This window comes from Buteo buteo, chromosome 2 (genome assembly GCF_964188355.1).
Source record: "Buteo buteo chromosome 2, bButBut1.hap1.1, whole genome shotgun sequence".
Classification (NCBI taxonomy): Eukaryota; Metazoa; Chordata; class Aves; order Accipitriformes; family Accipitridae; genus Buteo; species Buteo buteo.
Window position 1 is genome coordinate 53,406,463 of NC_134172.1, and position 27,973 is coordinate 53,434,435.

General features: G+C 36.9%; 1 protein-coding gene across 1 annotated transcript in view; it reads left to right on the forward strand.

Annotated features, from left to right (window-relative positions):
• The window catches only part of CNTNAP2 (contactin associated protein 2), a 1,269,587-nt gene that overhangs the window by 397,852 nt on the left and 843,762 nt on the right, over positions 1-27,973 (forward strand). Inside the window, exon 3 of the mRNA XM_075054733.1 lies at positions 19,666-19,859. Coding sequence (XP_074910834.1) covers positions 19,666-19,859 — 194 coding nt within the window. The remainder of the gene's footprint in view (positions 1-19,665; positions 19,860-27,973) is intronic.

A 27,973-nucleotide genomic window follows, 5' to 3' on the forward strand; every position in this document is an offset into this window, starting at 1 on the left:
AAACGTTCCAGTTCTCAGGTTTCTGCTAGACTTTAATTAAAGCAATTATACTGAGCCCTTCACAGGGAATGTTTTTTCCGCAGCGTCTACTCTGAGGCTGGAGCACCTTGCTTATAACTATGTACTACTGGCCACCCTTTGAGAAAAGCTACTAGCTCACTAGGTGTGATATGGCAATTCCCATGTTCTTATCTTGTTCTCTTACAGTTGGTCCCTCCAAGAGGCTGGAGTCACAATGACAGGGTTTGCTGCGGAAATCTACAGGCTTAACCAATTTTATGGATGATTGCAACATTTTCAGCCTCTCAGACTTGCCTACAGAGGCAAGGAAGTTTAAAGGAACAGGGGAAGTTAACTGCAAGTAAGAAAGAAGACAGGAGAGACCCCAAAACAAATCAATTTACCCTATTGGCATAGATCCAGAGCTTACTGAAAAATAGAGTTAGGACTATGAAGTAAAAACTACAAACAAGCTCCTAAGTTAACAGAAATAAGGAAACAACATAAAGCCTTTGGTTTGACAAGAGCATTGGAGTTACCAGAATAATTAAGGTATATCATTTTCAGTCACTTGAGAAGAAAACAGAAGTGTTCTCATTTTAGGGCCTTAGTCACTGGAAAGTTTTTATGTTTCACGTTTAGAAGGTTGCACACATTTTTCAGCTGGCCACATAACTGCAAAAATACATTGTCTGCATAGTCTAACATGACTCATGAAACACAGCTAAAAGCTTAGCTATAGAAATGCTTATAATGATTTCAGAAACTTAATGTTCATTACTTTGCAAGCAAGGAAATTGAAGGCAGTAATCATGGCTTTTATCTTGTAAATTTACCCCAAGAACTTTAAAAAGGTCTAAAGATTACAGCTAAAGAATAGGATGCTGCTGATCAGAGTAATGAGCAGCATTGTGAGATTTCAGCTTTCTGTCAAGGTGCTATAATCTATTACAGAAAGTAATTTAATTATGCACTTTATATTCTGTAATAAAAATAAATTGACTGGTTTACTTCCAAAATGTCCAATTAAATATAGGTATTATTTTTCCAAAATACCAGAAGCTTAGCGTTAGCATTTTGCAGAAGTAAGTCCTTTGCCCAGTAGAAGTGGTACTACTAACTTTCTCCAGCTTTCTCCTTGTGTATTAGACAAACACTACTGATGTTATCTTGTGGTGCAGAATACTGCAAAACTACATGAATGGCATAATAGTGTCCCAACAGACACTGATAGCCTTATTTAAAATATAATGTTAATACTGGACGTCTAATATGGGCTGCTATTGTGGATGATTTTAAACTATCAACAGTACTAGCCAAACAGAAAATTTTTGAATGTGAGGTCTATAAAAACTTAATTAAAAAAATTATGCCTAGAGTTAGTTTTGATGTTGATCAATACCAGCAGTATTGGTTAGTAAGTATTGACAGAGTTTTAAATAAACAGTATATGCAACTTTCTGACAAGCTGTATTTAAAACATGCTCCCACTTCCTAGTCCCTACACAGAAAAAGTAAGGACTTTAAATGTGTAGAAACTTGTAGCTATTCTGGTAAGTTTAACAGGAATGAGATAAATTGTAAGAGGTTTCATGAAAGTAGAAAGAGGAAAAAAAGAGATAAAAAGATTTGCAAATGTACATAAGAAAATTGGGCCCCTAAATTCCATTAATTTTCCAGGCAAGTTTAGATCATAAATTCCTTTCTGGTTTTAAAATTTAATAGAGGGAGTGTCACTGTTTTTTCTTTATAATTTACATGGAAAACAAAAGGTAGGAGTAACATTAATTCATTTGTTGAAACAAAGATACATTGACATGCAGTGGCTATAGAGTTAATTCAGTAAACTGCTTTCAACAAATTAGGACACACTTTAAAAAGTAGTTGTCATCTGAATACCACTGTCTTGTTCAGACTGAAGGAATATGATGCACTTTCTCCTGTGCATAGTGCTAGTGAAGAAAGATTATGTAAAAAACAGAACCATTTGTGTTTGTTCCTAAAGGGACCCTCAGGCCAGAGAGTTCTAAATGTCTTTCCTGGCTTTTATTAAGCTAATGTACCATGTCCACATTTGATTTCCTGTTATTCCCAGAGGGGTTATATTGTTCTTCTTAACTATGTGTGTTTGAAAGTATAGCATATGCTTCTAGAATATAAAATTGAGCATCAAAATTTCCTTTGCCAGATAGATAGATGAACCTATAAAATGAGGTTCACCAGTTTATCTAAGAATTTCTTTCAAAGAAGAGCTCATGTCAACTACAAGAGGAAAATGCCAAATGATAAAGCTAGTCTTTTGTAACAATTATCCCCTTATAAAAAGAAGGATTTTGTCATGCAACTTCTCTCTATTGGTGGTTTAGCACAGTCAATTAAAATCCCTGGAAGTGTCCATAAACTCAGTTTAATAGCACAATAATGTCTGGATATTGGGGGGGAGGTGGGATGTATAAGCTAATTCCCTTCTCTGGAGGAGATGCTCAAGGCCTTCAGCTTTCTCACAAAGCTTATTCCCATGGAAGGGATCCTTTCATATGAGAGAAGACTGATCTTTAGGGGCATTTGATGCCATGTGTTACTTCAACTCTGTCAAAAAAAATATGTTAAATCTGTAGCAGTACTGGTACCCTCTGTGTCACAGCTATTTCCATGACCTCAGATTCCAGGAACAGATGTTCATAGCTAATGGGAAGAGGCATCACATCATAAAAAGAGAGATCACCAAGAAAAGTTTTAAAAGGTTTTATGACATTAAAAAGCTGGTGGCTGTGGCAGAGACATTGTTACGTTTGCGGCAGCATGCAGTGGTTTTGGTGGCAGTCAGGAGCAAAGTGCATCGACATAATTCACAACTTCATCCAAAAACTGCTGATGGAAAGATGTCCTTTGACTTTGGTAGCTTTTGGATCAGACATTTTGTTGTCACCATTGTCATTTTCTTTTTATCCCAGGCAGGCATTAAGCAAGTGTATGCTGCAAGTCATCAGCCTGATTGAAAAATATGTAATAAGCAATGCTGCAGTTTTGGAACACTGGAATGTACACGGAGATTTTGCAGTTCCTTGATTCCTGAGGCTTGTCACTTCAGAAACCCAGCTTTAGTGTTGAAGAAACTTGTCACTGCAGATCTGGCATGATAGAGTGTAACACAATATGTTCTGACTAGCATGTAATCCTTCAGCAACAGCTGTAGCTCCAGGGATGTTAACATGGCACAAGCTACTGTTTTAGATCACTTTCCATGGTGCTTGGCAATGCGCAGCCTTAGAACGTGAACTTGTCAAGCAAAGTTGTACAAACGTTGAGAAAATCAGTGACCGTTAAAACTATTTCAGTTACTGTACATTTAAGGACTTTTATGTTAAGAGCTAGGAATGTAATGCTCTTGCTAAGATGTTGACTATGATCCAAACATGCATTGTGCCAGGAGAAATGTAACAGAGAATTTCAACTCTGTAAATAAAGATGGGTAGAAACCCTATCCCCCGAGCAATCTTGTGTCCAAAATACTTTCCTCGTGTTCTTTTACTGATTAAGAATCAAGTATGAAACCTTTTTTTTTCTTCTGATCTTTGATGAAGAATATTAAATTACAGGTATCTTGCTTTCAGATTTCTGAGTGAGTTTGTAAATCCAGCACTTGATCTTGCACATTGCTGAGATCATTGTTCAGTTCCACAAGATGCACTGGTGTCTGTTTGTCACGGTTTAACCCCAGCCAGCAACTAAGCACCACACAGCTGCTCACTCACCCCCCCCCCACCCCCAGTGGGATGGGGGAGAAAATTGGGAGAAGTAAAACTCGTGGGTTGAGATAAGAATGGTTTAATAGAATATAAAAAGAAGAAAGTGATAATGATAACACTAATAAAGTGACAGCAGTAATGATAAAAGGATTGGAATGTACAAATGATGTGCAGTGCAATTGCTCATCACCCACCAATCGACGCCCAGTTAGTCCCCGAGCTGCGATTCCCCACCCCCACTCCCCAGTTTCTAAACTAGACCGAACGTCCCATGGTATGGAATACCCTGCTGGCCACTTTGGGTGAGGTGCCCTGGCTGTGTCCTGTGCCAACTTCTTGTGCCCCTCCAGCTTTCTCGCTGGCTGGGCATGAGAAGCTGAAAAATCCTTGACATTAGTCTAAACACTACTTAGCAACAACTGAAAACATCAGTGTGTTATCAACATTCTTCTCATACTGAACTCAAAACATAGCACTGTACCAGCTACTAGGAAGACAGTTAACTCTATCCCAGCTGAAACCAGGACACTGTTCTAAGGTTATTGTGCAGATACTGACACCACTCAATATAATGAGCTGTAAGCACAATATTCAGAATTTTTGACCTTGTAGCAAAATGTTGGAAAAGTTAGCAGAATGGTGTTGTGTCTGTTATAGGCCAAGCTTAAGCTACTCTTTTGTGACTATAGTATTTGTCCAACGATGCTAACAAATGACTATTGCAGGAAGATGAAATAATTTTCTACTCCTAATTCACTGACTCTATTGTGAAACTATTGGTAAATCTTTTGTGATAAATTTATACTTTGCTTTTAGCATTTTAGAATCTCATTCTGTTTCAAATTTATGGCATTAATACATAACTTCCTTTACAAAACAAGAGTTTGAAAGTTACTATGTAACTTTCTGCTCTTCTTGTGCCCTTTCCTACTTTTTCTTCCAGAATGAGTTCAAGAAATACACTGTATGTTTCTCAATCTCTCTTTTTTTTTTTTTCTTTGGCTTTATTTGGGCAACTCTATAACTTCTCTAAAATACCTATTCAGAAAAAAGGTGGAGGTTGTTGACCTTGATATATTGGGTAGGAAATAATGAGAATTAAAGAAACCCACTTCCAGGTGAGTAAGGTTTCCCAGTACCAAGAATTTTATTTAAATATACAACCAAGTGATATAATGAGTAAGTAAAGGTCAGTATCACATGGCAAGTTAATGTGTTACCCTGATACGTAGAAAATAGTTGCTAGTAATGATTATGCAATACAGAATGAAAAAATTTAAAAAATGTAAAATAAAAAAGGTAAATGTGTAAAATCAGGATTAAAGATTATTTCAAATAAATTTAATAATGAATTGTCTGTTAGAGAAGAAATGTCACCTATCTTACCAAATTTAGTAACAGAATCTCAGGAAAGGTTTGAGCATCTGCAGATGGGAGGTTTGATGAAACAGTGATTCAAGGAGAGGAGGAAGGCATTTAGGGAGTAAGGCCCTTCTTTTATTCTCTTAATAATGTGAAATACTTTAGCCTGTGTAAGACAGTCAGATCATACAATCTTACCTCAATCCTGTGCTGTGTCACTTATACTCTGCTATTTGCTATCTGCTTAGTTAATTAAAGTTAGGCTGACCTGGTGTAGTTGTCCATATTTGCCAAGCTACTGTTGCTACTGCAAGCTACTGCAAGCTACTCTTACAATAATAGAATAATTCTGATTGAAGGGAACCTCATGAGGTCTCCAGTCCAACCACCTCCTCAAAGCAGGGTTCAGCTCTGAGGTCAGACCAGGTTGCTCAGGGCTTTAACCAATTGGATCTGGAAAACTTCCAAGGACAGAGACTGCAGCTTCTCTGGGCAGCCTGCTCCACTGACCGACAAAAAAAAAAAAAAATAAAATTCCACTTGTAACCTCTCTCATTTCAGTTTGTATCCATTGTCTCTCATCCTCCTGCCATGCAGTTCAGTAAAGAGCCTGGCCCCATCTCTTTGGTGACCACCCTGTAGGTAATGGGGACTGCTGTAAGGTTCCCTTAAAGCCATCTCTTTTCCAGGCTGAACAAGCCCTGGTCCCTCAGCCTCTCCTCTTAGGACGAGTGCTCCAGCCTGCTGACTATCTTTTTGGTTCTCCACTGAATTTAAGGTAGCAGAGGAAAATTACAATGCACAGTTAAATGAGAAAGTGGTGTACAGGTTTGGAAAGCAAAAACTGCAAGAACAAGAGAGACCTAAGGAACAGAAGCAGCAAAGGGATGCCTCTCTCAAGTGCATGCACACAAATGCACACAGTCTGGGAAACTAGAGGTCTGCATGTGGTTGGGACCTTGTGTGTTAGGATCCAGGGAGAAGCCAGTGAGGGGTGACACCGTGCTAGGGATGTGTTACAAACCACAAAATTAGGATGAGAAAGTAGACGCCATTTTCTTTGAACAAATTCAGAACACCTCCAGATCAGATATTTTCATTCTTATGTGAGACTTTGATCTCTCTGACACCTGCTGGAAGGGCAGTACATTGGGATGCAATCAAACCAGGTTTCTGGAGGGGGTCAGGTGTAACTTAATGATACAGGCACTAGATGTGGTGCCTGCACTGGGGTATAAGGAGACGTAAACCAGAAACAACGTCAGGGAATCTCACTATTCTGGATTTCAGCCCTCTGCCTTGTGTAAATCCTGTAGGCAAACTTTAAAGGAATAAAAAAGCTTTTGTTCAAAATGTATTTTAATGAAACATCTCGTAGGCAAAGTTGCTTAAATGCCCTTGCAGAACTTCAATATTTAACTGAAATCCAGGATAAAACTTAAGATGTAAACTTTACTCCCTTTGTTTTGCTTTTTAGAAAAATTAAACAGAATATTGCTATCATTTTTATTTTCTTGTATAAATACTCTCCCAGTCATCAAGTGTCATATCTTTCTAACAGCTGGTGTATGTTTTGATAGATCAATTTAGTTTATGTTTGCATTATTTTTTTTACTGGAGACGTCTATGTGATAAATTTGCTTTACAAAATCTATAACCAATAACACTTTCTTTTTCTCCAAATCGTACTTTGGTGCTAGTAATAAGGAAAAAGAGGTTATATGATAGTAATAATAAATAAAAATTTTTAAAAAATTGCAGTGGCCTGATAAACATTAGCTAGCTCTTATAAGTGGCTCTGATTTTATGATGCTTAACTAACATTGCCAAATCAGAAGCTAAAACTGTGGTGTAAGATTCCTTTAAACCCAGAATTAACAGCAGATATTTCTTTCTCTTTCATTCTATCAAAAAACCCTGTATTTAAACCTATATTCTAACCATAATACATATAATTATCATATCGCACTTTCCATTCTTAAGCCATGTGGTTTTGCCTGTTTAAGACCTTTTTATAGCACAATAATCATAGGATTCAATTTTTACAGAAGCAGTGATTTAGCTAGTAGTGGTTTGTGCTTTAGAAGCCCTTGCTGCATACTTATTTCCTGGGCTTATGCCATAAGGAAAATCCCTCTGTCTTCAGTAGGAATGGTATCTGTGTAGCTGGAAGTAGAGAAGGACTAGTTGTCTGTGATAAGTGGTTTTCTTCAATATAAAAGTGAATCAGGAGAGCATAGGAGTTATGGAAAACCTGTCATACAGTTGCACAGATATCCCTGGGTAATTTCTTTTGAGCTGCAGTAGTGCTTCCTTGTCTAGGCTCAGCAAATGGAAATTTCCTTGAAGACTGTTATGAAGATTTGCTTATTCCAGCATGCAGGAAAAATCATGAGTTCTATTCAAAATGAGAAGAATGTAATCTTTATAAGGATAGAGCAGCCAGCTCTATGGAGATAGAGCCTTGGGTTGTGCATATATGGTGAAGTAGGAGAAATTACTAGCTTTGGCATTACAGCATTTTTCATAAAGTTTCAAAATACTGTTTATTTTCACAGCTGTCTGTGTGAGGTGAACGATGGGTTACAGCAGCTTACAGACAGGCAAACTAAAGCATACAAAGCTATTTTTATCCTCACTTAGGTCTTTGCTTGCCTGAGCAATGCTTCTGCCAAGTTAGATGATTTCTGTCTTGAACACTCCTTTTGTAGCTGTGACTGTTTCTTCATCTGCCAACTACTGCTCTGTACAGTCAGAAATTATTTAGGTATGATCTGCAGTCTAGCTGTTTGAGGTGGTGGGGTTTTTTTCCTTCTGAAGGGGGAGCGGGTATATTGAGTTGGTCTGGACATGCAAAGGTTCTTTTTCTTCTCAGCAGTGTTATACTCAGCAGTCTTGACTGACAGTGTAGAAAAAATGCATTCAGAACAAGTATTTCAATCCATAGCCTGAACAGCTTAAATGGAGAGCATGGAAACTGCAGAGAGATTAATTTCAGCCTGGGGAGCCATGCCATCCTAAGAGTCTTAGAGGGCTAATGGAGGCAGGGGGAGAAGTGGGTATGATTCAGGGCACCTGAAGTTAAATCCTGCTTTGAATGCTCCCTCAGACCCTGGAAGCCGAACCTTCCTACTCTAAAGCTAGCATTTCCATATTGTCCTCCCTTCTGTAGGTTAAAATTTAAAGAACAAGGGTTGGAGTGTGCATTTGGGATTTTTAATTTATTATAGTTTAATTTTTGAAATGCTTTGCTGTGTGAACTTTGAGTTCTCATTCATTTATATTGAATAAAAATCCTAGCAGGATTTCATTCCCTGGTTAGTGTCTAAAATGTATCAGATTAGTTAATCCCATGTGAGTAAATTAAAATTTGATGCCACTGATAAGAGCACTGTTACTTTTATTAGCGTTGTAACTTTTAACTTTTTCTGCTGGCTTTTTCCCTAGTACAGTCTCACATGATTATAATGATTTTGTATACAGTGCTATGTTTTGGCTCCAAGGAGTATAAACTCGTTAGGGAATAGTCAATATTTATTAGTACTTTACCATAGACTTCAGGCTAATCATTGCCCTAAAAAGTTGAATTCTGCTGTGGTGTAGTCCTATCTTGAAATGAACATATTATTTTGCAAGTTAAAATAAAGAATAAAATAGTTCCTCTCATGTTGTTGCAACTCTGCATATGATATCAATAAATATTTTGCTATTAGCAAAACAGAAGGCATAGTATGAGCTTTCATCATCAAAATGGGTGCAGTACAGACTAATGTTTAAAAGTAGAATATATTTTCATAATGGTGAGAACAGATGAGGATTGGAGTACTGCTTGCAATATCTGCATTAATGGAAAAAAAATATCCTTTAGCTATATTAAAAGCAGCTAGCTTTGTTAAAAGCAGAAAAACCTACAAAACCCCTAAATCAGCTGTATACTAGATTTCAAAAATCATCTCACAATATTTCACAATTCTGTGCTCCTGCTTGTTGAAGGAAAAATGGGAGAGGGAAGCACATTTACTAAGATGGATTAAACAGTACCAGTAACTTGTATTCATGCATGGCACTGATAATATCAGAGCTCCTGTAATATCACGAGTAAGGTCTGCCTCACAGAAGCATTTGGAAGCAGTGGCTGATCAATGAGGCAGCTAGGGAAGAGCCCTGTCCTGTTCTCAGGATTGGGTCGGTGGTAGTGCACTGTTGGTACAAATAAGAGAATAGTACAGCTCCCTCTAGCTGTTAATTTTCTAGGCAATTTGCATACAGAGAAGATTCGGCGATTTTTAAGTATTCAGAAACTTTCAGTAGAGCTGACTGATTTTAACACACAGCCACCCCCACCCCCACCCCCCCAGTCATTTTGTTTCAGAAAAGTGAACCTCTTTATCAGAATTCATTGGCTTCATTTACAATTTTTGTGTTAAATTATCAAAATGTGTAGTGATTTTAGCACTCTAGCACTCAAGAAGAAAGGCATAAGGTAGTAAAAAAAATATTTCAGACTGCTTTATTAACAATTCTGAGTTTTGAGCAATCATCACCATTTGGGTTGAAAACAGCTTTTGAGAAATTCCTGTAAAATGGGAATTCAGGTCTGAAATTTGGAGCAGATGGAAAAGACATTTGTATAGAGGAAAAGCAGGTTTAACCTGGATAGGAAACACTAGGGAAGAATCTTCAACTTAAGCATACTCTCGAGTGTATTTTTTCTTGCCAATCCCAAAAGAAGCAGCTTTAAAAAAACCAAACACACAAACAAAAAACCCTGGTAGAAATGGATAAAGAGTAACAGAGAGAGAAAAATGTGAGCAGTGTTCAGGTTCGTAGCAGTCCAGGAGCTGAGTCCAAGTGGGTGCTACAAGCATCAGTAGCAGCAGGCAAAGGTTGACTGTTGGCAATCATCAAGGGAGCTGGACTTCAGAACTGCTGTATTTAGCAGCAGGAGCTAGGCCAGGTAATTTTTTGTATGTGCTGGGCTGAGAGTCTTTCAGGGCACATAACAGCTGGAGGGAGTATGTCATGATCAGGGCATTTCAAGGGAGAAGTCAAGGGAGAAAAATTTATTGGAGGATACACAGACCAGGAGATTTGGAGTTAAAAAAACATAGCTAGAAAAGAGATAACGAGTATAATGAAATAATTATGTAGCTTTTATTTGTTAATAGTGAGCATTTCAAGGCAGTGTTGTTTGCACATCACTGGAACACTGGTACACACCAAAGCACAACGGCAGAAACTATATTCACTACAGGGTCTCGCACAGCAAGTCTCTGCAAGACAGGAGGTTCAGTTTTTATCTTTTATCAGTGAAGACTTGTCACAGAACAAGACATCTAAGACTGAATTATGGCATTTAATCATCTTTCATGTACAATCATTTGAGGGAAAAAATATTAATCAAGAAGGGCTAGAACATCACGGTATAACTTACAGAAATTCAGCTTTGCCTTCCATTGCTTTGTGGGCTGCACTAATGGGAACAGGACGATTTAGGTGACTAAACTGTCCAGGCATCTCATTACTATTGAAATGGTATAGATCAGGTGCAGGAATACCCTAATTCCTTTTTCTCTGTCATCTCTACTAAGGAGGGATCACAACAGTTACAAGGAACTACCAAAGTGTCATAATGAGCTTGTAACTGGATTTCAAAGTGCTGTAAATTCTATTCAATCACAGTCAGTTAAACTTCACTATTCCTGATCTGATCATCATTAAAATCTTGGATAAGAATCTGCTAATCAGGGCTCGATTGCTCAGTAGAGACACTGCAGAGGCAGTGTCTGCTATCCATTAGCTAGACACTTGCTAGTTCTTGCCAGGGATATGACCCAAGTTGTTAGGAATACCCCAGTGCTGCAATGCATAAACATGCAATGGAAGATTTGTGTCCTGGTACTTGAAAAGGTGGTGTGAGGAAAGGGAGATCTCTATACTCACTTCCTCATCTTTTGTATGTCACTATGATTATTTTGTATGCAAGGTGTTTTTATGCCAGGGTGCAGTGATGCATTGCCTTGCCTCAACTTTCTGTCTAGAACACAAGAAAACACCTCATGGAGAAGAAGCTGCTTCATGTCTTGAATACAGATGATGTGCACAGAATATTTAAATCTTGTCCAAGTTTTGTTTAAGATTCCATTAAGATGCAGTTGTGATTGAGCTTCTCTTTGCATATGTAATTAGAAAGAAGAACAGATGGGAAAGGCATAGTTTAAAGTGATATCTTCATTAAAATAACCAAGCTGCAAAGTGTTTGTTCCCCAACAGCGGATTCAGGATATGAGACTCCTCAGGCTTCTGATTTTTTCCTCCTCTTTTGAGTTTGACAACTGTGAATGACAACGATGAGATCTCTTTTGCATCATTTTTATTGTTAGATATCACCACTGTTCCTTAGGGCAGATTGATCTTTCATTCCCTCATATGTGGTTTGTGCTCAGTTAAGATATACTAGGAAGCAGTGGGTATTAAGAAGCAGACACTACATCAAGGGATTTATTTTAATTGCCTTTACTGTAAGAGAGATCTATTGGGATTTAAAAAATAATATAGTGATTTTAATGTTCTTTTAAAAAAGATCTGTGTGGATTGTATCCTGATAACTACTGTTATCCCTTGGGTTATTACTACTCTTAACTTTCAGGTTTTTAAATTAAAATGAAATAATTTTAAGAAATATAATTAGGGTCTGCCACCATGCCACCCCCCCCCCCCTATTTTTTAATAGAGGCGAAGTCTTCTAAAATTAGTCTAACAGTGTCCAAAAAATATATACTAAAGTGAAAAAGGGCTAATCCTTATTTCTTCCTCCTCACCCCCTAATAAAAGGAAAAAAAAAAAGTATTACATATTTTAAAGAAGCAAAAAGTATACTTTATCAGAGAGTTTAAGCCACACCAATGAAAGACACTGGTAAGTGCTGCTAGAAATCAGTACAGACATTCTCAGTGACTAGTAATGGACACTGGATAGGCTGGTGTGCTACTTCAGCCTTTCAGAAGTCAAGATTAATGCTGATACTGACCTCTCTGTAGACTTACAACTTCAGCTGCTATGATGAAAGGCTAATTTGGGGAATTAATATTGGATCTTTCCTATCTTCTGCTATCCACACAAAATAAATTTTACCAGATATATTTTACAGGGAACTTAGACCTTCAAGACTTACTGGAGCCCAATTCTTGTTGCACCTCTGGAAAGTTGCTGTTGAAACTCTTGGGGAGTTAGGCCAAAGGTTGGGTCTAATCAGCCAGTTTTTAGTAAATACAGTCTGATTTGGGGTAAATTCTAATAATGAATTCTGGAGAAGAAGAAATCTAGTTGTTGTCATTTCTGCCGCTTTCTTCTCTGTGATATTTAACTTTTTACAAAATAAATATAGATAATTTTTAATAGAGGGTGACTATCATCATGCTGCTATTTTCTCAGTACTCGCTGCCTTCTAAATATCAACCTTTGCTTCTTCTGAAGCAGAATGTTCATTATTTCCCCACCATCAGCATCATGCATGGCCTTGTCTGCAATTCCATCACTGTTACTATGTGCTGGAAAGAAGAGCTCTTCAAACATGCAAAAGCAAATCCCTACCCAGAGGATAGGGACTGGATTACAAATCCAAATTTAGATAGAATAGCAGATGAATACAAGAAGTATAACGATGCATGCTGTTTATGATAAGGAAGTAAAAAAAAGTTTATCTGTGCCAATATCGGGAAAAGATTGTTTTAATTAGAAGTGGAGCCCTATATGAGGATTGGAGTCTCTTTGTTAGAGGGCCCTACCTAATACAGGGTAAAAGTGATCCTTCCTCGAAGCAACTTGAAGTGCAAAGTGTTTAATCATCAAAGACTTCTGTATGTACGTAACTTTTCTCAGTAGTAGACCCACTCAATGCTATGATGTTATTTGCTCTGTGTAAAGTTAAATGTTTTACTGTCTGTATACACGCAGTCTTTATCTACAATGATAAAATGGACAAACAGAGGAAGATAAACCAAAAATGGAACCCACCATTCATGTCCTACTTAAGCATAATAGTGACTAACAGTGCAGGTAGATTTATGCAGTTTAGAAGTTTGGGTCTTTTATATTGTTTTCTAGAGTACTGTAGAAAATGGCTGCCCATATTTTCTCTGAAGTGCAGTGAATGAATGATCTCAGTATTTCAAAGTTTTCCTTTTTGTCTTGATTTATCTTTCATGTAGAGGAATGACAAGCAATGTCTTAGAAAATAGCAAGGTATCAAACACTATTGATTTCATGCTATTGCAGTGACCTAGAAAGTGTTATTTCTCATTGAAAGATTGGGTTGTGTTTTTTCCATACAAATAAGCAGATTCAAACTCTAAGAATGTTTTGGGTTATTATTACATAATTATTAAAAAAGGCATATTTTTTGTTTCCTTGCTGAAAGGCTATAGAAGTTTTCTATTATAAGATAAAGTAATCCCTTGAATTATAACTACTACAAATCCTAAATCTTCTATCTATAGCTTTTCATAGTTTGTTTTCTAATGAAATTTCTGACTAAGGATCTCCTCCTTTCATTCATGTCATTGAAACCTTTTATTACTGATTTGAAAAGAGTAGAAAACTAGACTTACTGCAGTACTGGTATTTTTTATTTTGTGATTTGAAGTAGGGAATGATGAACAAGTGTGACTAAAACAAGAATGGATTCTTCTAGTGCAAATTAATCTTTCCAGTTTCAGCCATGAATGGAGATGAAAGTGCCAAATTTTCAAAAGAAGGAAGATTTCTAACTGCAGTGGAACAGACATGTTAAAAAATCATCAGAGTGGGCCTTCTTATAGATCTGTAAACTCAGTAGCATACGACAGTTCAGATAAAAATCTAAAATCTGTAAGCCTACCCCAGCTTTGCTACTTACTGATAATTTATCAGGGGGGAATGATAAGAAGGTAAGGCTAACTCATCACATAAGCTTTCTTAGTGTGCAATAAATGGGAGCTAGCTCACTCAACTTTGAATAGGGAGCTGAATGTATAATTAATTAAAAGGAAGAAATTATACATGAAATTTTGAAAAAATAGACTCACATTGACTTGAATTCTTTATATTCCTAGAAATATATTAAGTGCTACCTTTTGCATGTGTCATCTGGAGATAGGCTATGTTTTTCATATTGTTTTCAGTTCCACAGAAGGAACCTGTAGAATAAAATCCAATAAAAACATGAAAGACATTGGGTTTTTCATAATTTAAAAAATTAAATCTTTGAAATTCAGCTCTTGTTGTGATGATGCTACTACTATTTGTTAGCAGTTGTCTTTATTTGGTGTAAAATCATGGAAGATTAAAGTTTTACAAATTCTTAGCATTCTGAATATAGTTTTATCTGCCTTCTGCATCACCGAGTGTGTTTTTCATTAGTAGAGTCATTACACATTGTTTGGTCAGTCTGCAGTAGGAGCAGACCAAATGACTTTCTGTAGCTTGTTTTGAAAGTAAGCTTTATGAAATCTTTCACAGGCGGCTTTTACCACAGGAATGGTCTGGCTGGCTTTGCTGATTAAGACTCTTAGACTTTTCTGTACAGGAAAGTTTCTTGGATGCACAGAGATATGTGCGTGACATGGTCAATGTTGACTTTACTGTTGCTGAAGTTACAGTTCTCTGTTATCTACTGTCAAAGGGTCATGTACAGTCATTCTTGCTCAAGCTGAAATTAGTTGCCCTGTTTCTGGTGTAGAGTACTATACAGCATAAATAAAAGTATTCAGTCACTCTCTTGGTTAATGTCAGTGAGTCAATTATTTTGGCTGCTGAATGGGTGAATAAGTTTAATCACATCAAGTTCTGGAATAGCATAAAAATAAAAATAGGAAGCAGATATTGTCTGCAATTGAATATATTGCATGTCTACTACCAAAGAACCCCGTTCTCCTTACCTGTTTAATGAAAGTGTAGCATTCGCTACATATCAAGGTGCCATGCTTAGATCACTGGTCGGCCCGGACCAGGGAAAGAGACAGATAACACACGCAGTGTGAGCGCCAACTTCCGCCTTTTATTGCGCAGTTAATTCCTTTTATACTAACAAGGGGAGGTGGGGTTACAGGTACATCACAAGGCTGCGACTAACCCTCTAACTTTCCGTGACATCGCGAGATCTTCCGAACGCCGACCCCTACATCTCTCCCCTCCCCATGACGAGTTGGCTTCTATTGGTATGAACAATTCCACACAAAGAAATAACTATATAAAGTGCCGTGAGTAGAAACATATCTCTACAACTACTTTAAAACACTCTATCTTAAACACCCGTAAATGTCCCATTTACCCTGCAGAGCAAAAAGCTCCTTTATAGAAATTCACACAAGAGGTAGATTGAAAGTTAAGACTTGGAAAGAGTTACTTCTATTACTCTATAAGTCTTATCGTTGGTGCGCTGATGTTAAGGCTTAATGTCCAAGGCACCTAGATTCCTGGCCGCGAGTTCCGACAGTCGGATCCCATAAAGGCACGTATTGATGGACTCTGAGAGGGATGTCATCCGGATACCCAAAGTGTCACAAGCCAGGACAGGATAACAGCAATCTGTAAGAAAACTCAAACACTACGAGGTTAAGGCAGGACGAATCATACGACTAGGAACCCATTTCAGGAGCCCTTCAGGTGTCTGTACACAGGCATACCCTCGCCCGCGCTATGTTTAATCAAAGTATGCTTAACACACTTTTTACCTAAAGCAAGTACTACATACAAGTACTGGCTGTATCAAGAAGTGGATTCCGCACTGACTCACAGCATTCCTTAAGTTCTCAAGGACTTTCCAGTGAAACGCCGCTCTCTTTTTTTTTTTTTTTTTTTTTTGAGCGCCAACTTCCGCCTTTTATTGCGCAGTTAATTCCTTTTATACTAACAAGGGGAGGTGGGGTTACAGGTACATCACAAGGCTGCGACTAACCCTCTAACTTTCCGTGACATCGCGAGATCTTCCGAACGCCGACCCCTACAGAAAGTAAACTATATTATATGCATATGTTTAATATCTTTTAAATACTTCGTAGTTCATTATTTTTCTAATAATTTGTAGCTCACATTGTTTTCATAGTATATTGTGGCATTTGGCATTAAAAGGCAGCACATGAAGTAAAACGGCATATCATATAAAAAAACCATGTATCCAATGCCTTTTTTCTGCCATCATAAAAAGTGCAAATAATGCATGTAATAAAATTCAGAATATAGCCTGTAACCATTAAAAATAAACAGTATACACCAAGGTGTGAAGAATAATATTGTGAATAGGTTTTATTCAATGAATACACCATTGCAGTTTCAGTACAAAGCTCACTGAAAACTAGTAACATGCTGTCAATTTGCTCATTCCTTAAAGATAATTCATTATTCTGTCATAACATATTGGCTGTAAAAGTGTATTTAAAAAATAATGCCATCTTGTGGAAATTGGGTTTGATTTCCAAATCTGCCACTCCTTTTAAAAAGGGAAAACATGTTAAATATTTTGTTTGTCAGTAACTCCTCTGTTTCCTGTCCAATATCACACCAACTTCTTCATTCCAGTGAAGAAGCTGGTTTTATTCAGCAAAATACTTAATGATATACTGAGCTGTGAGCACATGCACATTTCTGGGGAAGTGAGATTTTTGTACTTGCTTAGAGTGAATGGAGACACAAACGTACTTAAATTCCTCCAATGAATTCAGGGCCTTTGCAAGGATCTCACAGTGGGGAAATTTTTATATAATCCAACTTTTCATAACTTATTTAGAGTGTGCACCTGAAAAAAAAAGAAGGGCCTTTATTAATCCTTGAATCGATACAGGTTACATATATCACAAACAAGATGATCAAAGTAATCAGCTCCCCCAAATTACACAACTTGATGAATCAAAGGGGAAGAGGAAACTTTCAACTGATCCCCACAGGCTGCTTCTGGTGAATGGCTGATGCCTGCCCTGCCGCACAGACCGATCACCATTCCCTTCCTATGCTGGTCTGCAAAACAGCATTTTTAGCTATAATCCAACGTGTTTCTCATTCATCCTTTTGACTATTTATTTATTTACTTGCTTGGAAAAGCCAAGATGCAAATGTGAAACTGAGATAGAGAATTAGGTCAAGAAACCCATGGGATAATATTGTTTGCTGCTATCTGCAGTATTGACCAAAAGTCTCGTCTCTCGCTTATTAGAAATGGTTATAGAGCAGGCTGTCTTGTAATACTAGTGTTTCCATCTCCTGGCCTAGGTGTGACTATTGTGTCACATATCTCTAACTTTTGTCAGGCATGGTGTGAAGAATGTTTTCTGCCTCTTCTTACATCAAAAAAATGGGAAAATGAATGTCAGCACTCAATTTTTCCAAACTTTTCAATGGATTTGTAGGCGAAGTGTTTCTGAAACCTAGTTGCAATTTACACTGATTGAGTATGTTTCTCAGTTAAAGAAGGCCAAAGTCTCATCTCATTAGTATGAATGTACTAAAAGAAAAAATTGTATTGTTATAGTTAAAAGTGTTTTCTTTTAAATATATGTAAAAAAGTCTCCTGTTTTAATGTAAATCTCATGCATAACAAAATCTCCTGCATAAGTAAAAAGTGTAAAAAACAGAATGTCTATTTTAGCCTTCTTACAGCTATAGTATGTCATCCTTTTTCAACAATTGCATTGCTGAAGGACATTTTATTGATGGATTTATTAGCTCTGGCTTTCATAATAATTTTTGAATGCTCACATCTGAACTTTACTTTTTCTGGAGTCACCAAAGTGTCCTTTTACAAAGGTGGCTTCTGTACAGGAGCAGCTTCTTATCCTTTGTGTGCCATCAGTCTCAGATAGGCCAATTGGACAAGGATGTTAGGATAGAAAGCAGCATCTCTGCTAATGCAACAAGTATGTAGAGCTAACTGTTCCAATCTCCTTGCATACTAGTCATGAAGAAGCTATATTCTATTTTTAAATGACTAGTTACCATTCTCTGCAAAAATAGAGCTAGTTTGAATTTGGGAATGTGTGGGAATATTTTTCCCTGCAAGTACTTTTAGTTAAGGGTGGTTTTTTGTTCGTTCATTTGTTTGCTTTTTAAATAGCATTTAACTATTCCCTACCTGTAAAGTATCCTATTTGTATTGCTGGGTATAATTACCCATAGAACAGGGACAAAGCACCTGTTGTAAATCTTAAAAATTTTAACAAATTAGATGTCATTGGCATAGTGCTACACTTTAGTTACAATGAAGGGCAACCACTTATGACATCAAATCATCCCATTGATATCACAACATTAAAATGTCCTGTGACCTGCAAACATTCACATCTGTAGCAACTGAATGGTTTAGAATTGTCTAAGATTGAGGCAATGCTGCCGCCTAATGATGGGAGTATATAAGACGCAGTTTAACAAAGAGTTTCTCGCTTGGCAAGCAGGCTAGGTTTGTGACATCAATTGAAGTCTGTAAGTGAAATTAAAAGCAACAGAAATTGGCCCATGGACTAGACTATGTGATTTCATAGTGTGCCAGGCCATTTATTTGATTCAAGCTTAATAGAAAAGCAAAATAACCCCTGTAATCACTTTAAGTCTGTGAAGTTTTTTTCTGCATCTTAATGTCTGCTATGAATATAAAGAGAATGATTCTCCACTTTTTTCTGTGTATCGATAGACTTTTTTTGATGTTTCATGTATTTCCTAATACTTACCATTATAGTAAATATATCATTATAATATCTTAGAATTTTTATCATTCTCTGTGGTATCCAACTACAATTTTTCCCCTTTTTTTATTTCAGAAGAATAAGAAATTGGATTAATGTCTTAATAATACATTTATCTGTGTATCATTGACCTTCTTTATTTAGAACAGTTCAATGTAGTCTAGCGGCCAAGAAGAATATTGTTAATAGTATTACTGCCAAGTTAAGTCATAGACCTATAAAGAGCAATCACACTTCCGTGAGGCATCTGCCAATGTAATCTGTGACAGCTTGCACACCCAGCAGATCAAAACTGTATCCAGCCCTGCAGTACCTGCTCCTTTTTCAATTCTTCTGGTAGATCTTTCAGTTGTGCGCTATAGTGAAACATAGGAAAGCAGAGAGCTGCTTCTTATTTCATTGTGTTTTATCTATATTATCTCTTTAACGTGAAATGCTGTTGAAAAGGCATACAAAATCCAAAGATTGTTATTGATTTGTGCCAACTTACTCTGACAAAGGATTTCATGGCAAATTGGTCAACCCATGAACAATTATAATTTGGCAAAAACTAATAAACTGTAATTAAGGCATTATAAATTGATTCGTTAGCAAGCAGCTCATTAAATCATTATAATTATATCATAAAATGATTAAGGCAAGAGAGTTAATGCATTTGAAGGCTGTGCTAAAGATGCATTTTTAAAAAAATGTGCAATCATATTTCTCTTGTATGTGTTCAAGTTTTTTTGGTATTATACTGCTCTCAACTGGGCTGCCTTCCAGCAATCAGCATCTTCATGATGTGTTCACTTCAAAGCAAGTGTTTGAGGTCTAAATCTCTCTCTTCTGTTTCAACCCAACAGGTGCAGGAGGTTGGTCTCCATCAGACAGTGATCATTACCAATGGCTGCAGGTGGATTTTGGGAGCAGGAAGCAGATCAGTGCTATTGCGACTCAAGGCAGGTATAGCAGTTCTGACTGGGTCACTCAGTATCGGATGCTCTATAGTGATACAGGGAGAAACTGGAAACCATACCACCAAGATGGAAATATCTGGGTAAGTCATTGGTGTAAAATGGAAGCATGTGCTGTAATGATGTTGATTGATTGTGGTTTTAGGAACTCTGCAACTCTTTTGTGTTGTTTTTGTGAGGACAGAACAGAGCGTAGCTTAAAAGACAGTGATTCAAGTTGCAGTTTCTGTCAGGAGGCCTATCCCTGGATTAGCAAAGCCCATTTGGGATGATGGTAATTGTCAGAACATGCAGATATTTTTTGGTTGTTGGTATTTCTCAATGAATCTCTTATGTTTTGGCTTTTCTTTCCCTGCCTTCTCTTTTTACTAATTTCATGGGGTAAATGTGACACACAAAAGTAGATTTGAAAATTCTGCTCTTAAACATAACATTTTGGAATTTGGTCTTTGTGTGTACGTGTGCTGAAGAGCACTTTTATCATGTATGTATTGTTTTCCATATAGGTGCTACAGGGATATTTATTCTATAATAATTTTAGGGGAAAGCATGTGATTTGGTTTTGGTTTTTAAATTTTTCATGGATAAGCTGCTAATTTCAGTCTTGCTGAAAACAGCTGCCTTCCATTTTGCTGACAAAAAAAAAAGATAGCTATTACTTAACATGCCTATTCTCATAGCAGTTCTTTCAGATGGTTATTCTTTTTCAAAAGTATACTTTGAAAACAACAAAATGCTATCATTCTTTCTGAAACCAAATTAAATTGATTAGCTATTATGCCTCATCAGAAAAATATTGTCAAAGCAGACAAGATTTAATATTGTGCTATTTCAGATTCACATTTTTGCCAGGTGCTTCTTTTATTAACATCTGTTATTAAAAATGAATGTCAAATACAGAGCATAAGGTGCATGTTTTTATCTGTGTAAGAGAAACTCGCTTATTATGTGGAGTACATAGAGGCAGTCATATTTTATTAGAATATTGATTTATTGAAAAAGCCTCCTCCATGTACCAGATAGGATTCTGAAAGAGGGAGAAATTAAACCCAGGATGACAGACAGGAGCAAAGGAAAACATCAGGTGCTGCTTTAGTTTTCTTAGGACTCAGTGGTGTGAACATTGTCCATTGAGGCCCAGAAGGGACCTTAGGCTTAAGCCTGATAAATATAAAAAGTTTCCCTTTTAGGGCCACTTATGAATATAAAAATACTTATAGCCTTTAATGTTTATATTATCTTAGATGTAGAAAAGCATCTTCAACAACTACTATTGAAATCGTGAAGAATTTTTCTTGGGGGAATGGGAGAGGGCTACGCAGCTGGCTGAGTGAATGATATATAAAGCAGGACAGGTAGGCTGAGGAAAAACCTGTTCTTAATACCTTGAAGGCAAAATCTTTTGGCAATGTATGATTTGGCTGATTTAGTCACAGCTGTGTCTGTTTATTTCCAAAGTGGCTCACCTTTCTGAGGGCTTTGTAGAAAGTCTTTCTTCTTACATCATCTCTTAATGAAGAAATACTGAAAGCTTCTTTGTGAAAGAACATTTCATTTTTCTCTTTATTAGCAATTATGCATGATTGGTGAATTCAGGGAGAATACTGTTGGTCCATTATTGACCATCAATATAATTTGCAAAAACTTGTCATGAGTTATGCAGAAATCTGCTACTTCTATTTGGAATGCTGAATATTAGGGATATACTTAGCAAGCTGGTTGCTGCAGTACTGCTACTGTTCATGTCTTGCAATTTTTATCCAATACTAGAAAAGCAGTTAAAAAAAAAAGCTACCCTATCCCAGCTTTCTTTTTAAGAATAAAGCTGAGCTACTAGCATTAAAAAAAAAAAAAAACAACCAAAAAACACAACCCCTAGGCATCTTGACTTTACTTCTAACTTGCCTAAACCAACATTGTTTCTGTTGTTAAATGATGTCTGAGCCTTGGTTTAATCTTGAAAACACTTGTGCTTATTAGCTATTAAGAAGTCTTAAATTCAATAAGCTCCCAAGGCAGGGGAGGTGCCTGAGCATGGAGCAATGCTGTTGTACTATTGTAGTAGTGTTATGAGAAGGCAGACTTCCCTGATGTGGAAATGCAGTATTTCCCATCACATCTTCCTCTTAGTCTCACTTTGTACAAGAAGTTAAAAATGTCAGAAGCTGCAAGGGCCAGATCAGACCACATGAGCCAGGTATCCAGCACTGGCAATCTAAACTCGTAAAGCTAGGTTCCTCCTGCCTGAAATGGCTGTGATGATCTTAAAAACCTCAGATGATTCTGGTGCCCTTAGAAATCCTTTTAGGAAGTATTTAGTCTTTCCCTTTGGATTTGTACCTTTTTAGAAGTTTTATCCATAAGAGGAAGGCACTACATAGCCTTCGAATAATGTCCCTCTTCTATCATCCCCATGGCTGAGTGTCATTGTTTCCTGACAACAGTAAATTTGAAATTAAAAGAGAAAGCAAAGACAAAGAGGAAAACAGAAGTGCAGGGTTCAACAATATTTAATACTAAAGCAGTTATGGTATCAATTGACACAGCCAGAGGATGTGATATGGGAAAAAGAAGGAAATAAAAATTAAGTTTGCTAGATGAGTTGGAGAGAGAGCAAAGGAGAAATAATTTCCAACAAAGATGTAGTTAAGAACAAACCATGATAATATGCATAAAATGCTGAAGTGACCCCCTTCTATATGCATTAGTCAAGGAGGAAAAAAAAGTTCTATAATTATCTCCTAAGTAGGAGAGAAATGAAAAGGCTCTCGGGAAGTCTGTGATGGGGAAAGTGCTTTCAAGGTGAATTTAGAGTAAGCTTCCCAGTTCTGTGAAATAGATTTTCTGACCCCACCCCTCCTGGGCTTTTGGATATTTTCAATTTCCATGAATTTTAATAAGATGAGTGAATGTGGCCTCTTTCCATAAAAAGCCTAGCAACTAGAGAATTTTGATCACCTCTCCTACCTTAGCACTTGTAGTCTGAGATTCTAATTTTGATAGGTCATGAGGTTTCCCTTCATCTGTCAGTCCTCTAGGGCGTTTCATGTGCACAACATATCTTTGTTTTGGTATAGATGCTCATTTCTGTTTCTACATCAATGCCATCTGTCTATTTGCCTAAAGAATACATACCAGCCATGATTCTACATATAGTACTGTTCGTATTTCCTAACTCGGGTATAGATGATGTAAATGCCTCGCACTAAGCATAATGCAGGTATGCCCTATAGATATAATAAGAAAATGCTGACATCTTAGGAAAACATTGGGACTCAAATTATAAGTACTAGTGGCAGACCTAAGCACCTCTAAGATTCAGGCCTTTCCTAAAGGAAATTGGAAGATCCTTTGTACAATTGAAGAGATCTTATGAGGTGTCATCTTTTAAAATTTGCTTACTCTAGTAGAACTCATGATCAGCTTTCATCTGTCTCATTTTCTTCTTCTTGGGGATATCAAAGTCAGGGTGATGAAGGAGAAAGTGTTACTGTAATTATGAGTTTCAAAAAAAATATTGGTGGGAAAAGTGGAGTGCAGACCCTTTGCACATGACCTCCAAATTATATTCTGTGGTTGACTCTTCAGCCTCACTGAATGTCGGTGGAGTTGCAAAGATGTAAATGAAAGCAGATTTTGCTTTTTTACAGGAAATTTAGCCCTGGACCAAGTGGCTGCTGCTTCAGTTGAAAGCAATTATGTTTTTCTGGGTTTGTTGTTGTTTTTTCTTTCAGTTTTAGTTAAACTTAAAGTGTATTATGCATAACACCTGCTTTTGTACTATTTTTATTACTGAAAAGATATTAAGTGATTATATAGCTTTCACTGTGCAGAATGTTTTTTGGAATAGAATTTAATTTATCTATTTTCCTACTGGCTTTAAACACTTTTTTTTTTTTAATACTGCTTATTCTCTTCCTTTTTTAGGTGAAATAATCAGAAATCCAGTAAGTTAGCTGTAAAATAAACTTTGCAGTTCTCTGGGCATTGCGGAGCAACTTACCGTTTGAGAAATGCAGTCTCTTTATTTACATAGTTCCCCTTGGTATTGAAGGAAGGAATACATGCATAGGAAAACAAGCTCTCAGTACTTCAGAGTATTTTGACATAGTATTGAGCCAAAATTCATGTGAAAGGAAGCGCAAGTGAGTTGGATGATTAACTTTTTCAAGCTGTGTGAGACTTCAGGTGTTTAATACCCTTGGGTGCCTTTGGAAATACCAACCATCAGACAGACCTAAAGTAACATTTAATGTCTAGGTAGATATGAGGCAATCATCTGCAGCTCTATGACTTCTCAGGGTTTCCATTCATCCTGACATGCTAATTGTAGTTAGATTACTCAAAGAAAAACCTGTAAGACTTATCACATTCCCAGTTCCTTCCACCTGCTCTACAGAGGATCAATTATGGCTAGCCAACGAGTTACTGCATGCATCGTAGAATACAGTGATTTGTGTATAGCAACTACACGTGAAGAAGAATATATTCTAGCATACACTTACTCTGTTAGGACATGCAAGAATAATTTGCTTTGTAAAAACTGTCACTGCTTTTTTCCTCTGAGAGCCAACTTAGTTCCATGACCCTAAACTAAACAACAATGAAGTATGCTCTGAAAGAGTTCTTGAGTTTGATACTTATTGCTGACCTCCTTTTTTGTGGTTACTCCATAAGCTCTTGAGTGGAAACTTACATCATAGAAAAATTTGCTAGGTTAATGGGCTTACAGGCCTGCTTTTTTTTAATGTGTGGGTTGTTTTTTTTTTTAAAGTACTGCTATTGAATTAAATTATCTTCTTAAACCAATTTAGTTTATATGAAGTTATATTGGCGTGCTGTTATGGGAGCATTTCAAAAATATGAAATGTGATTAGAATGGTCTGAGACTTGCCATTTGTTGTTGCTGGGCTGCAGCTAGTATATCAGATACTGTGCAGACCTGTTTAAACATGACAAAGTAGTTTGATATATTAGTCAGTGCAAAAGTTTTGACTGGTATGTATAGCAAGGCCCTGAATTCTTTTGGGAATGTTGTGAATTTATTGTTGTTTTCTGTTTAAGGATACCCTGACCTATCCTGTCTGGAAGGATTTTTACATTTGGTATCTTGCTGTCTCCATAGCAATGCTTGCAAGGTGACCAGTGTCATTTTTACTGGCTCTTAATTCTCCAGGTACTTTATTACCAGAAACACCTCTTTTAAACTTCAATTTCCCTTCCACATGAGAAAAAATACCTCATTTTTCTCATGGAGTCTCCTGTGTGCCTTTTCTTAATTTCACTATGCCTTAGCTTACCTGGCTGGTACGTCTCTGAGTCCCTGTCTCCTATGCCTTTATCTTATAAAGATTGCTCCATTCACTTGCAACAGCCAGTATCGCCTTTATGGGTGTATTGAGTGAATGCGGTGTTGTAACTCCCACTGAAGTTAATATGTCTCAGCCTTTAGTGCACATTGCTAACCTATATGTGGAGGGCTCATGACTGAAAGGGTATGGATACAGGAAAATACTTCTTCTGCTGTAGTGAAGCTAAACTCGTATATAGAACTAATGTAACAGTCTCTGCTATTATGTCAAAAAACATAATAAAGTGTTGATAGGACACCTTTAGAAATTCAGGCAGTTACTGACAAGGAATTTTTAGAAACCCTGAAGTAAAGAACTTTATAGATAAACATCAGTGCTATCGTGATGAAACCTGTTTCCTAATCACCTCTGTGTGGAAGCTGTTAAGAGAAATTGTATAAAATTTTAGCACATTTAGAGAAACACACTTGAGGTTATCAAAAATATCATGGCAAAATACATCTATGCCAAATGCCATCACAGCCACAGACAGCATTTGTATTAAAATGACAGAAGATCTGCTGGCCTTTTAAACATTGGAATACTAAGATTAACACCAAATTGGGATAAACAGCAATGCTAGTTTAAAATCCTAACCTTTCTGGAAAACAAAAATAGATATTTACAGGATTCTAACTAACATTGTATTTCACATATGAAGCTATGGCCTGATTATAATACCTTCTAAACATATTTTTGTTTAGAATCCTTGAAATTACATATTTTGTGCAGGAAAACAGACTTTTATGTTATTTTTAGCAGAAACATGGGTTCATGAGTTTGTTTATAATTTTAAATAACATATTTTAAGGGAAAGATACACTGACATTTTGGAAATGGGTTTGATCAGATGGAAAGTTATGATTTTTTTCACTGCAAGCTACTCATCCTGTTTATGAGAGAAAGATTCTATAATTGTATCAGACTATCTCCAGAGGCACAAGCAGAACTATTTTAATCTATTACAGAGTATGCCAAGTAGACAGAAGACAAAATTCCTCCTGGTGCAGTGGCAGACAGTGTCCAAGCCCTCCCTTGATTCTCTACAGGCCATTAAATAAAAACCAAATTGGGATAACATATTAGAGGTTTGCATGTAGTCTGTTAGAGTGTTTCCGTTCTAAAGGATTATTTTCTAATCTGTTGTTCTTAGCCTGAGGACTATTTGTCTGTTTATGTTAAACCATCAAATTTTAAACACAGATATCTAAAGGGCAGGCACCTAAATCCATTTTTTAGCTCTCAAATGGCTTGGTTTTCAAATACCTTAGAGCGTCATCATCCCACTATGAATACAATGTGCAGGTCCTTAAGCAAGCCAGCAAGAGTGCATTGTGGACTTAATCAGCTCAGCAATGACAATAGTCATGGCTGAATGGCATCACGTCTCGCCTAACAAATATTTCTGAGATGCAGGCTTTGTAGCTCATGCATAGCACTGAGCAAGACCCATCCTGGCTGCTGCACTGGGCTTGCATAACAATAATGCTTCCAATCCTTAGCTTGTATTTACAGAGCTGAGTGGAGTACATCAATAGGCTCTTAAAACTCCTAGCATAGTTATGTAGGCTGTCCTCAATCCCTTCTAGAAAACCTGAACACTTGCTAAGGTGATTGAATGAGAGCTGATTTATCAAAGATTTTTAATATTTTCAGGTTCTCTGTAGACACATATTTGAATATCTAGCTTAAGATCTGCTGAATGTGACTGAATAAAATGGACTGTAGCAATTTCCTTGCTACTTGTTGGCCCTCTTGTTTGGCTACCATGTATCAATTTATCAAGTAATTTACCTGGCTCTCATTATAGCAGAAGGCCAGCATATGACAAAAAATCTGCTTTATGGCACTCATGGTCTTTTATTGTTGATAGATATTGATTTTTATGTTTTATCACATATTGAATAAAAAGTAGAGATCTAGCATAGTGTGGTTAATGCTTCGTTTGACAGAAGTGTGGATAGAAATAGAAGTTCTAGTGATCTCCACAGATTTAAAAAAAACAAAACCATGATACAGGTATTTGACATGCCTTAAGTTAAACTAGAACATGTGGAGTTACAAATCATGAGTCTTGCCCATTTACTCAGTTATCAGGTTGTGTTAATGTTTAAAATATTTCTGCAATGTATTTGACATACATTCTACATTTCTGTACATAGCTGTCTGCAGCACTGTCGAAAAGGTGATCTGCCAAGGACTTCCTTAGTTCCTTCCTATTTTTTCCCCATGAGGGTGATGAAACTCTAGAACAGATTGCCTCGAGAGTTTGTAAGGGAGGTGAACCAAGTGACCTGCAGAAGTTCCTTCCAACCTGCAATTCAGGGTGGTGTCTGAGATTTTCCCAAATTGCTAACCATTGAAATGAAGAGGCAAATAAAACTTAATATATTCTGTGCTTGTTACTGAAATCTGGAATAAAACTCCTTAACACCAATATGAAGTTAAGAAGCAGGCACTTCAGTTATTGCAGCGCTGGGGATACGAGGGATCGCTCCTCCAAAGGCGTGTCCAACTTAGTATCAAAATCCATCAGTTTTTATAGACTTTTTTTTGTCAGGTCATTGTTACATAAGCTGTTTACATAAAAATGCATACTATTCTTGTTCTTAAATTTAACCTTTATAATGATTGGTCATTTGATTATATAACCTTATCAATATTCTTATTTAAAAACAATCATTGGTCAGTTAAACTTAGCTCTACTGATTTGGAATCTTCGATACTCAAATCAAGATGGGAAGGGTAATGGGGTTTCCAAGCAGCAAACTGGTGTCCATGACGGTTTCCTTAGTTTCTTGAAACAAAATATAGAAAGACCAGTAACCTCCTGGTGAGGTTTCTAT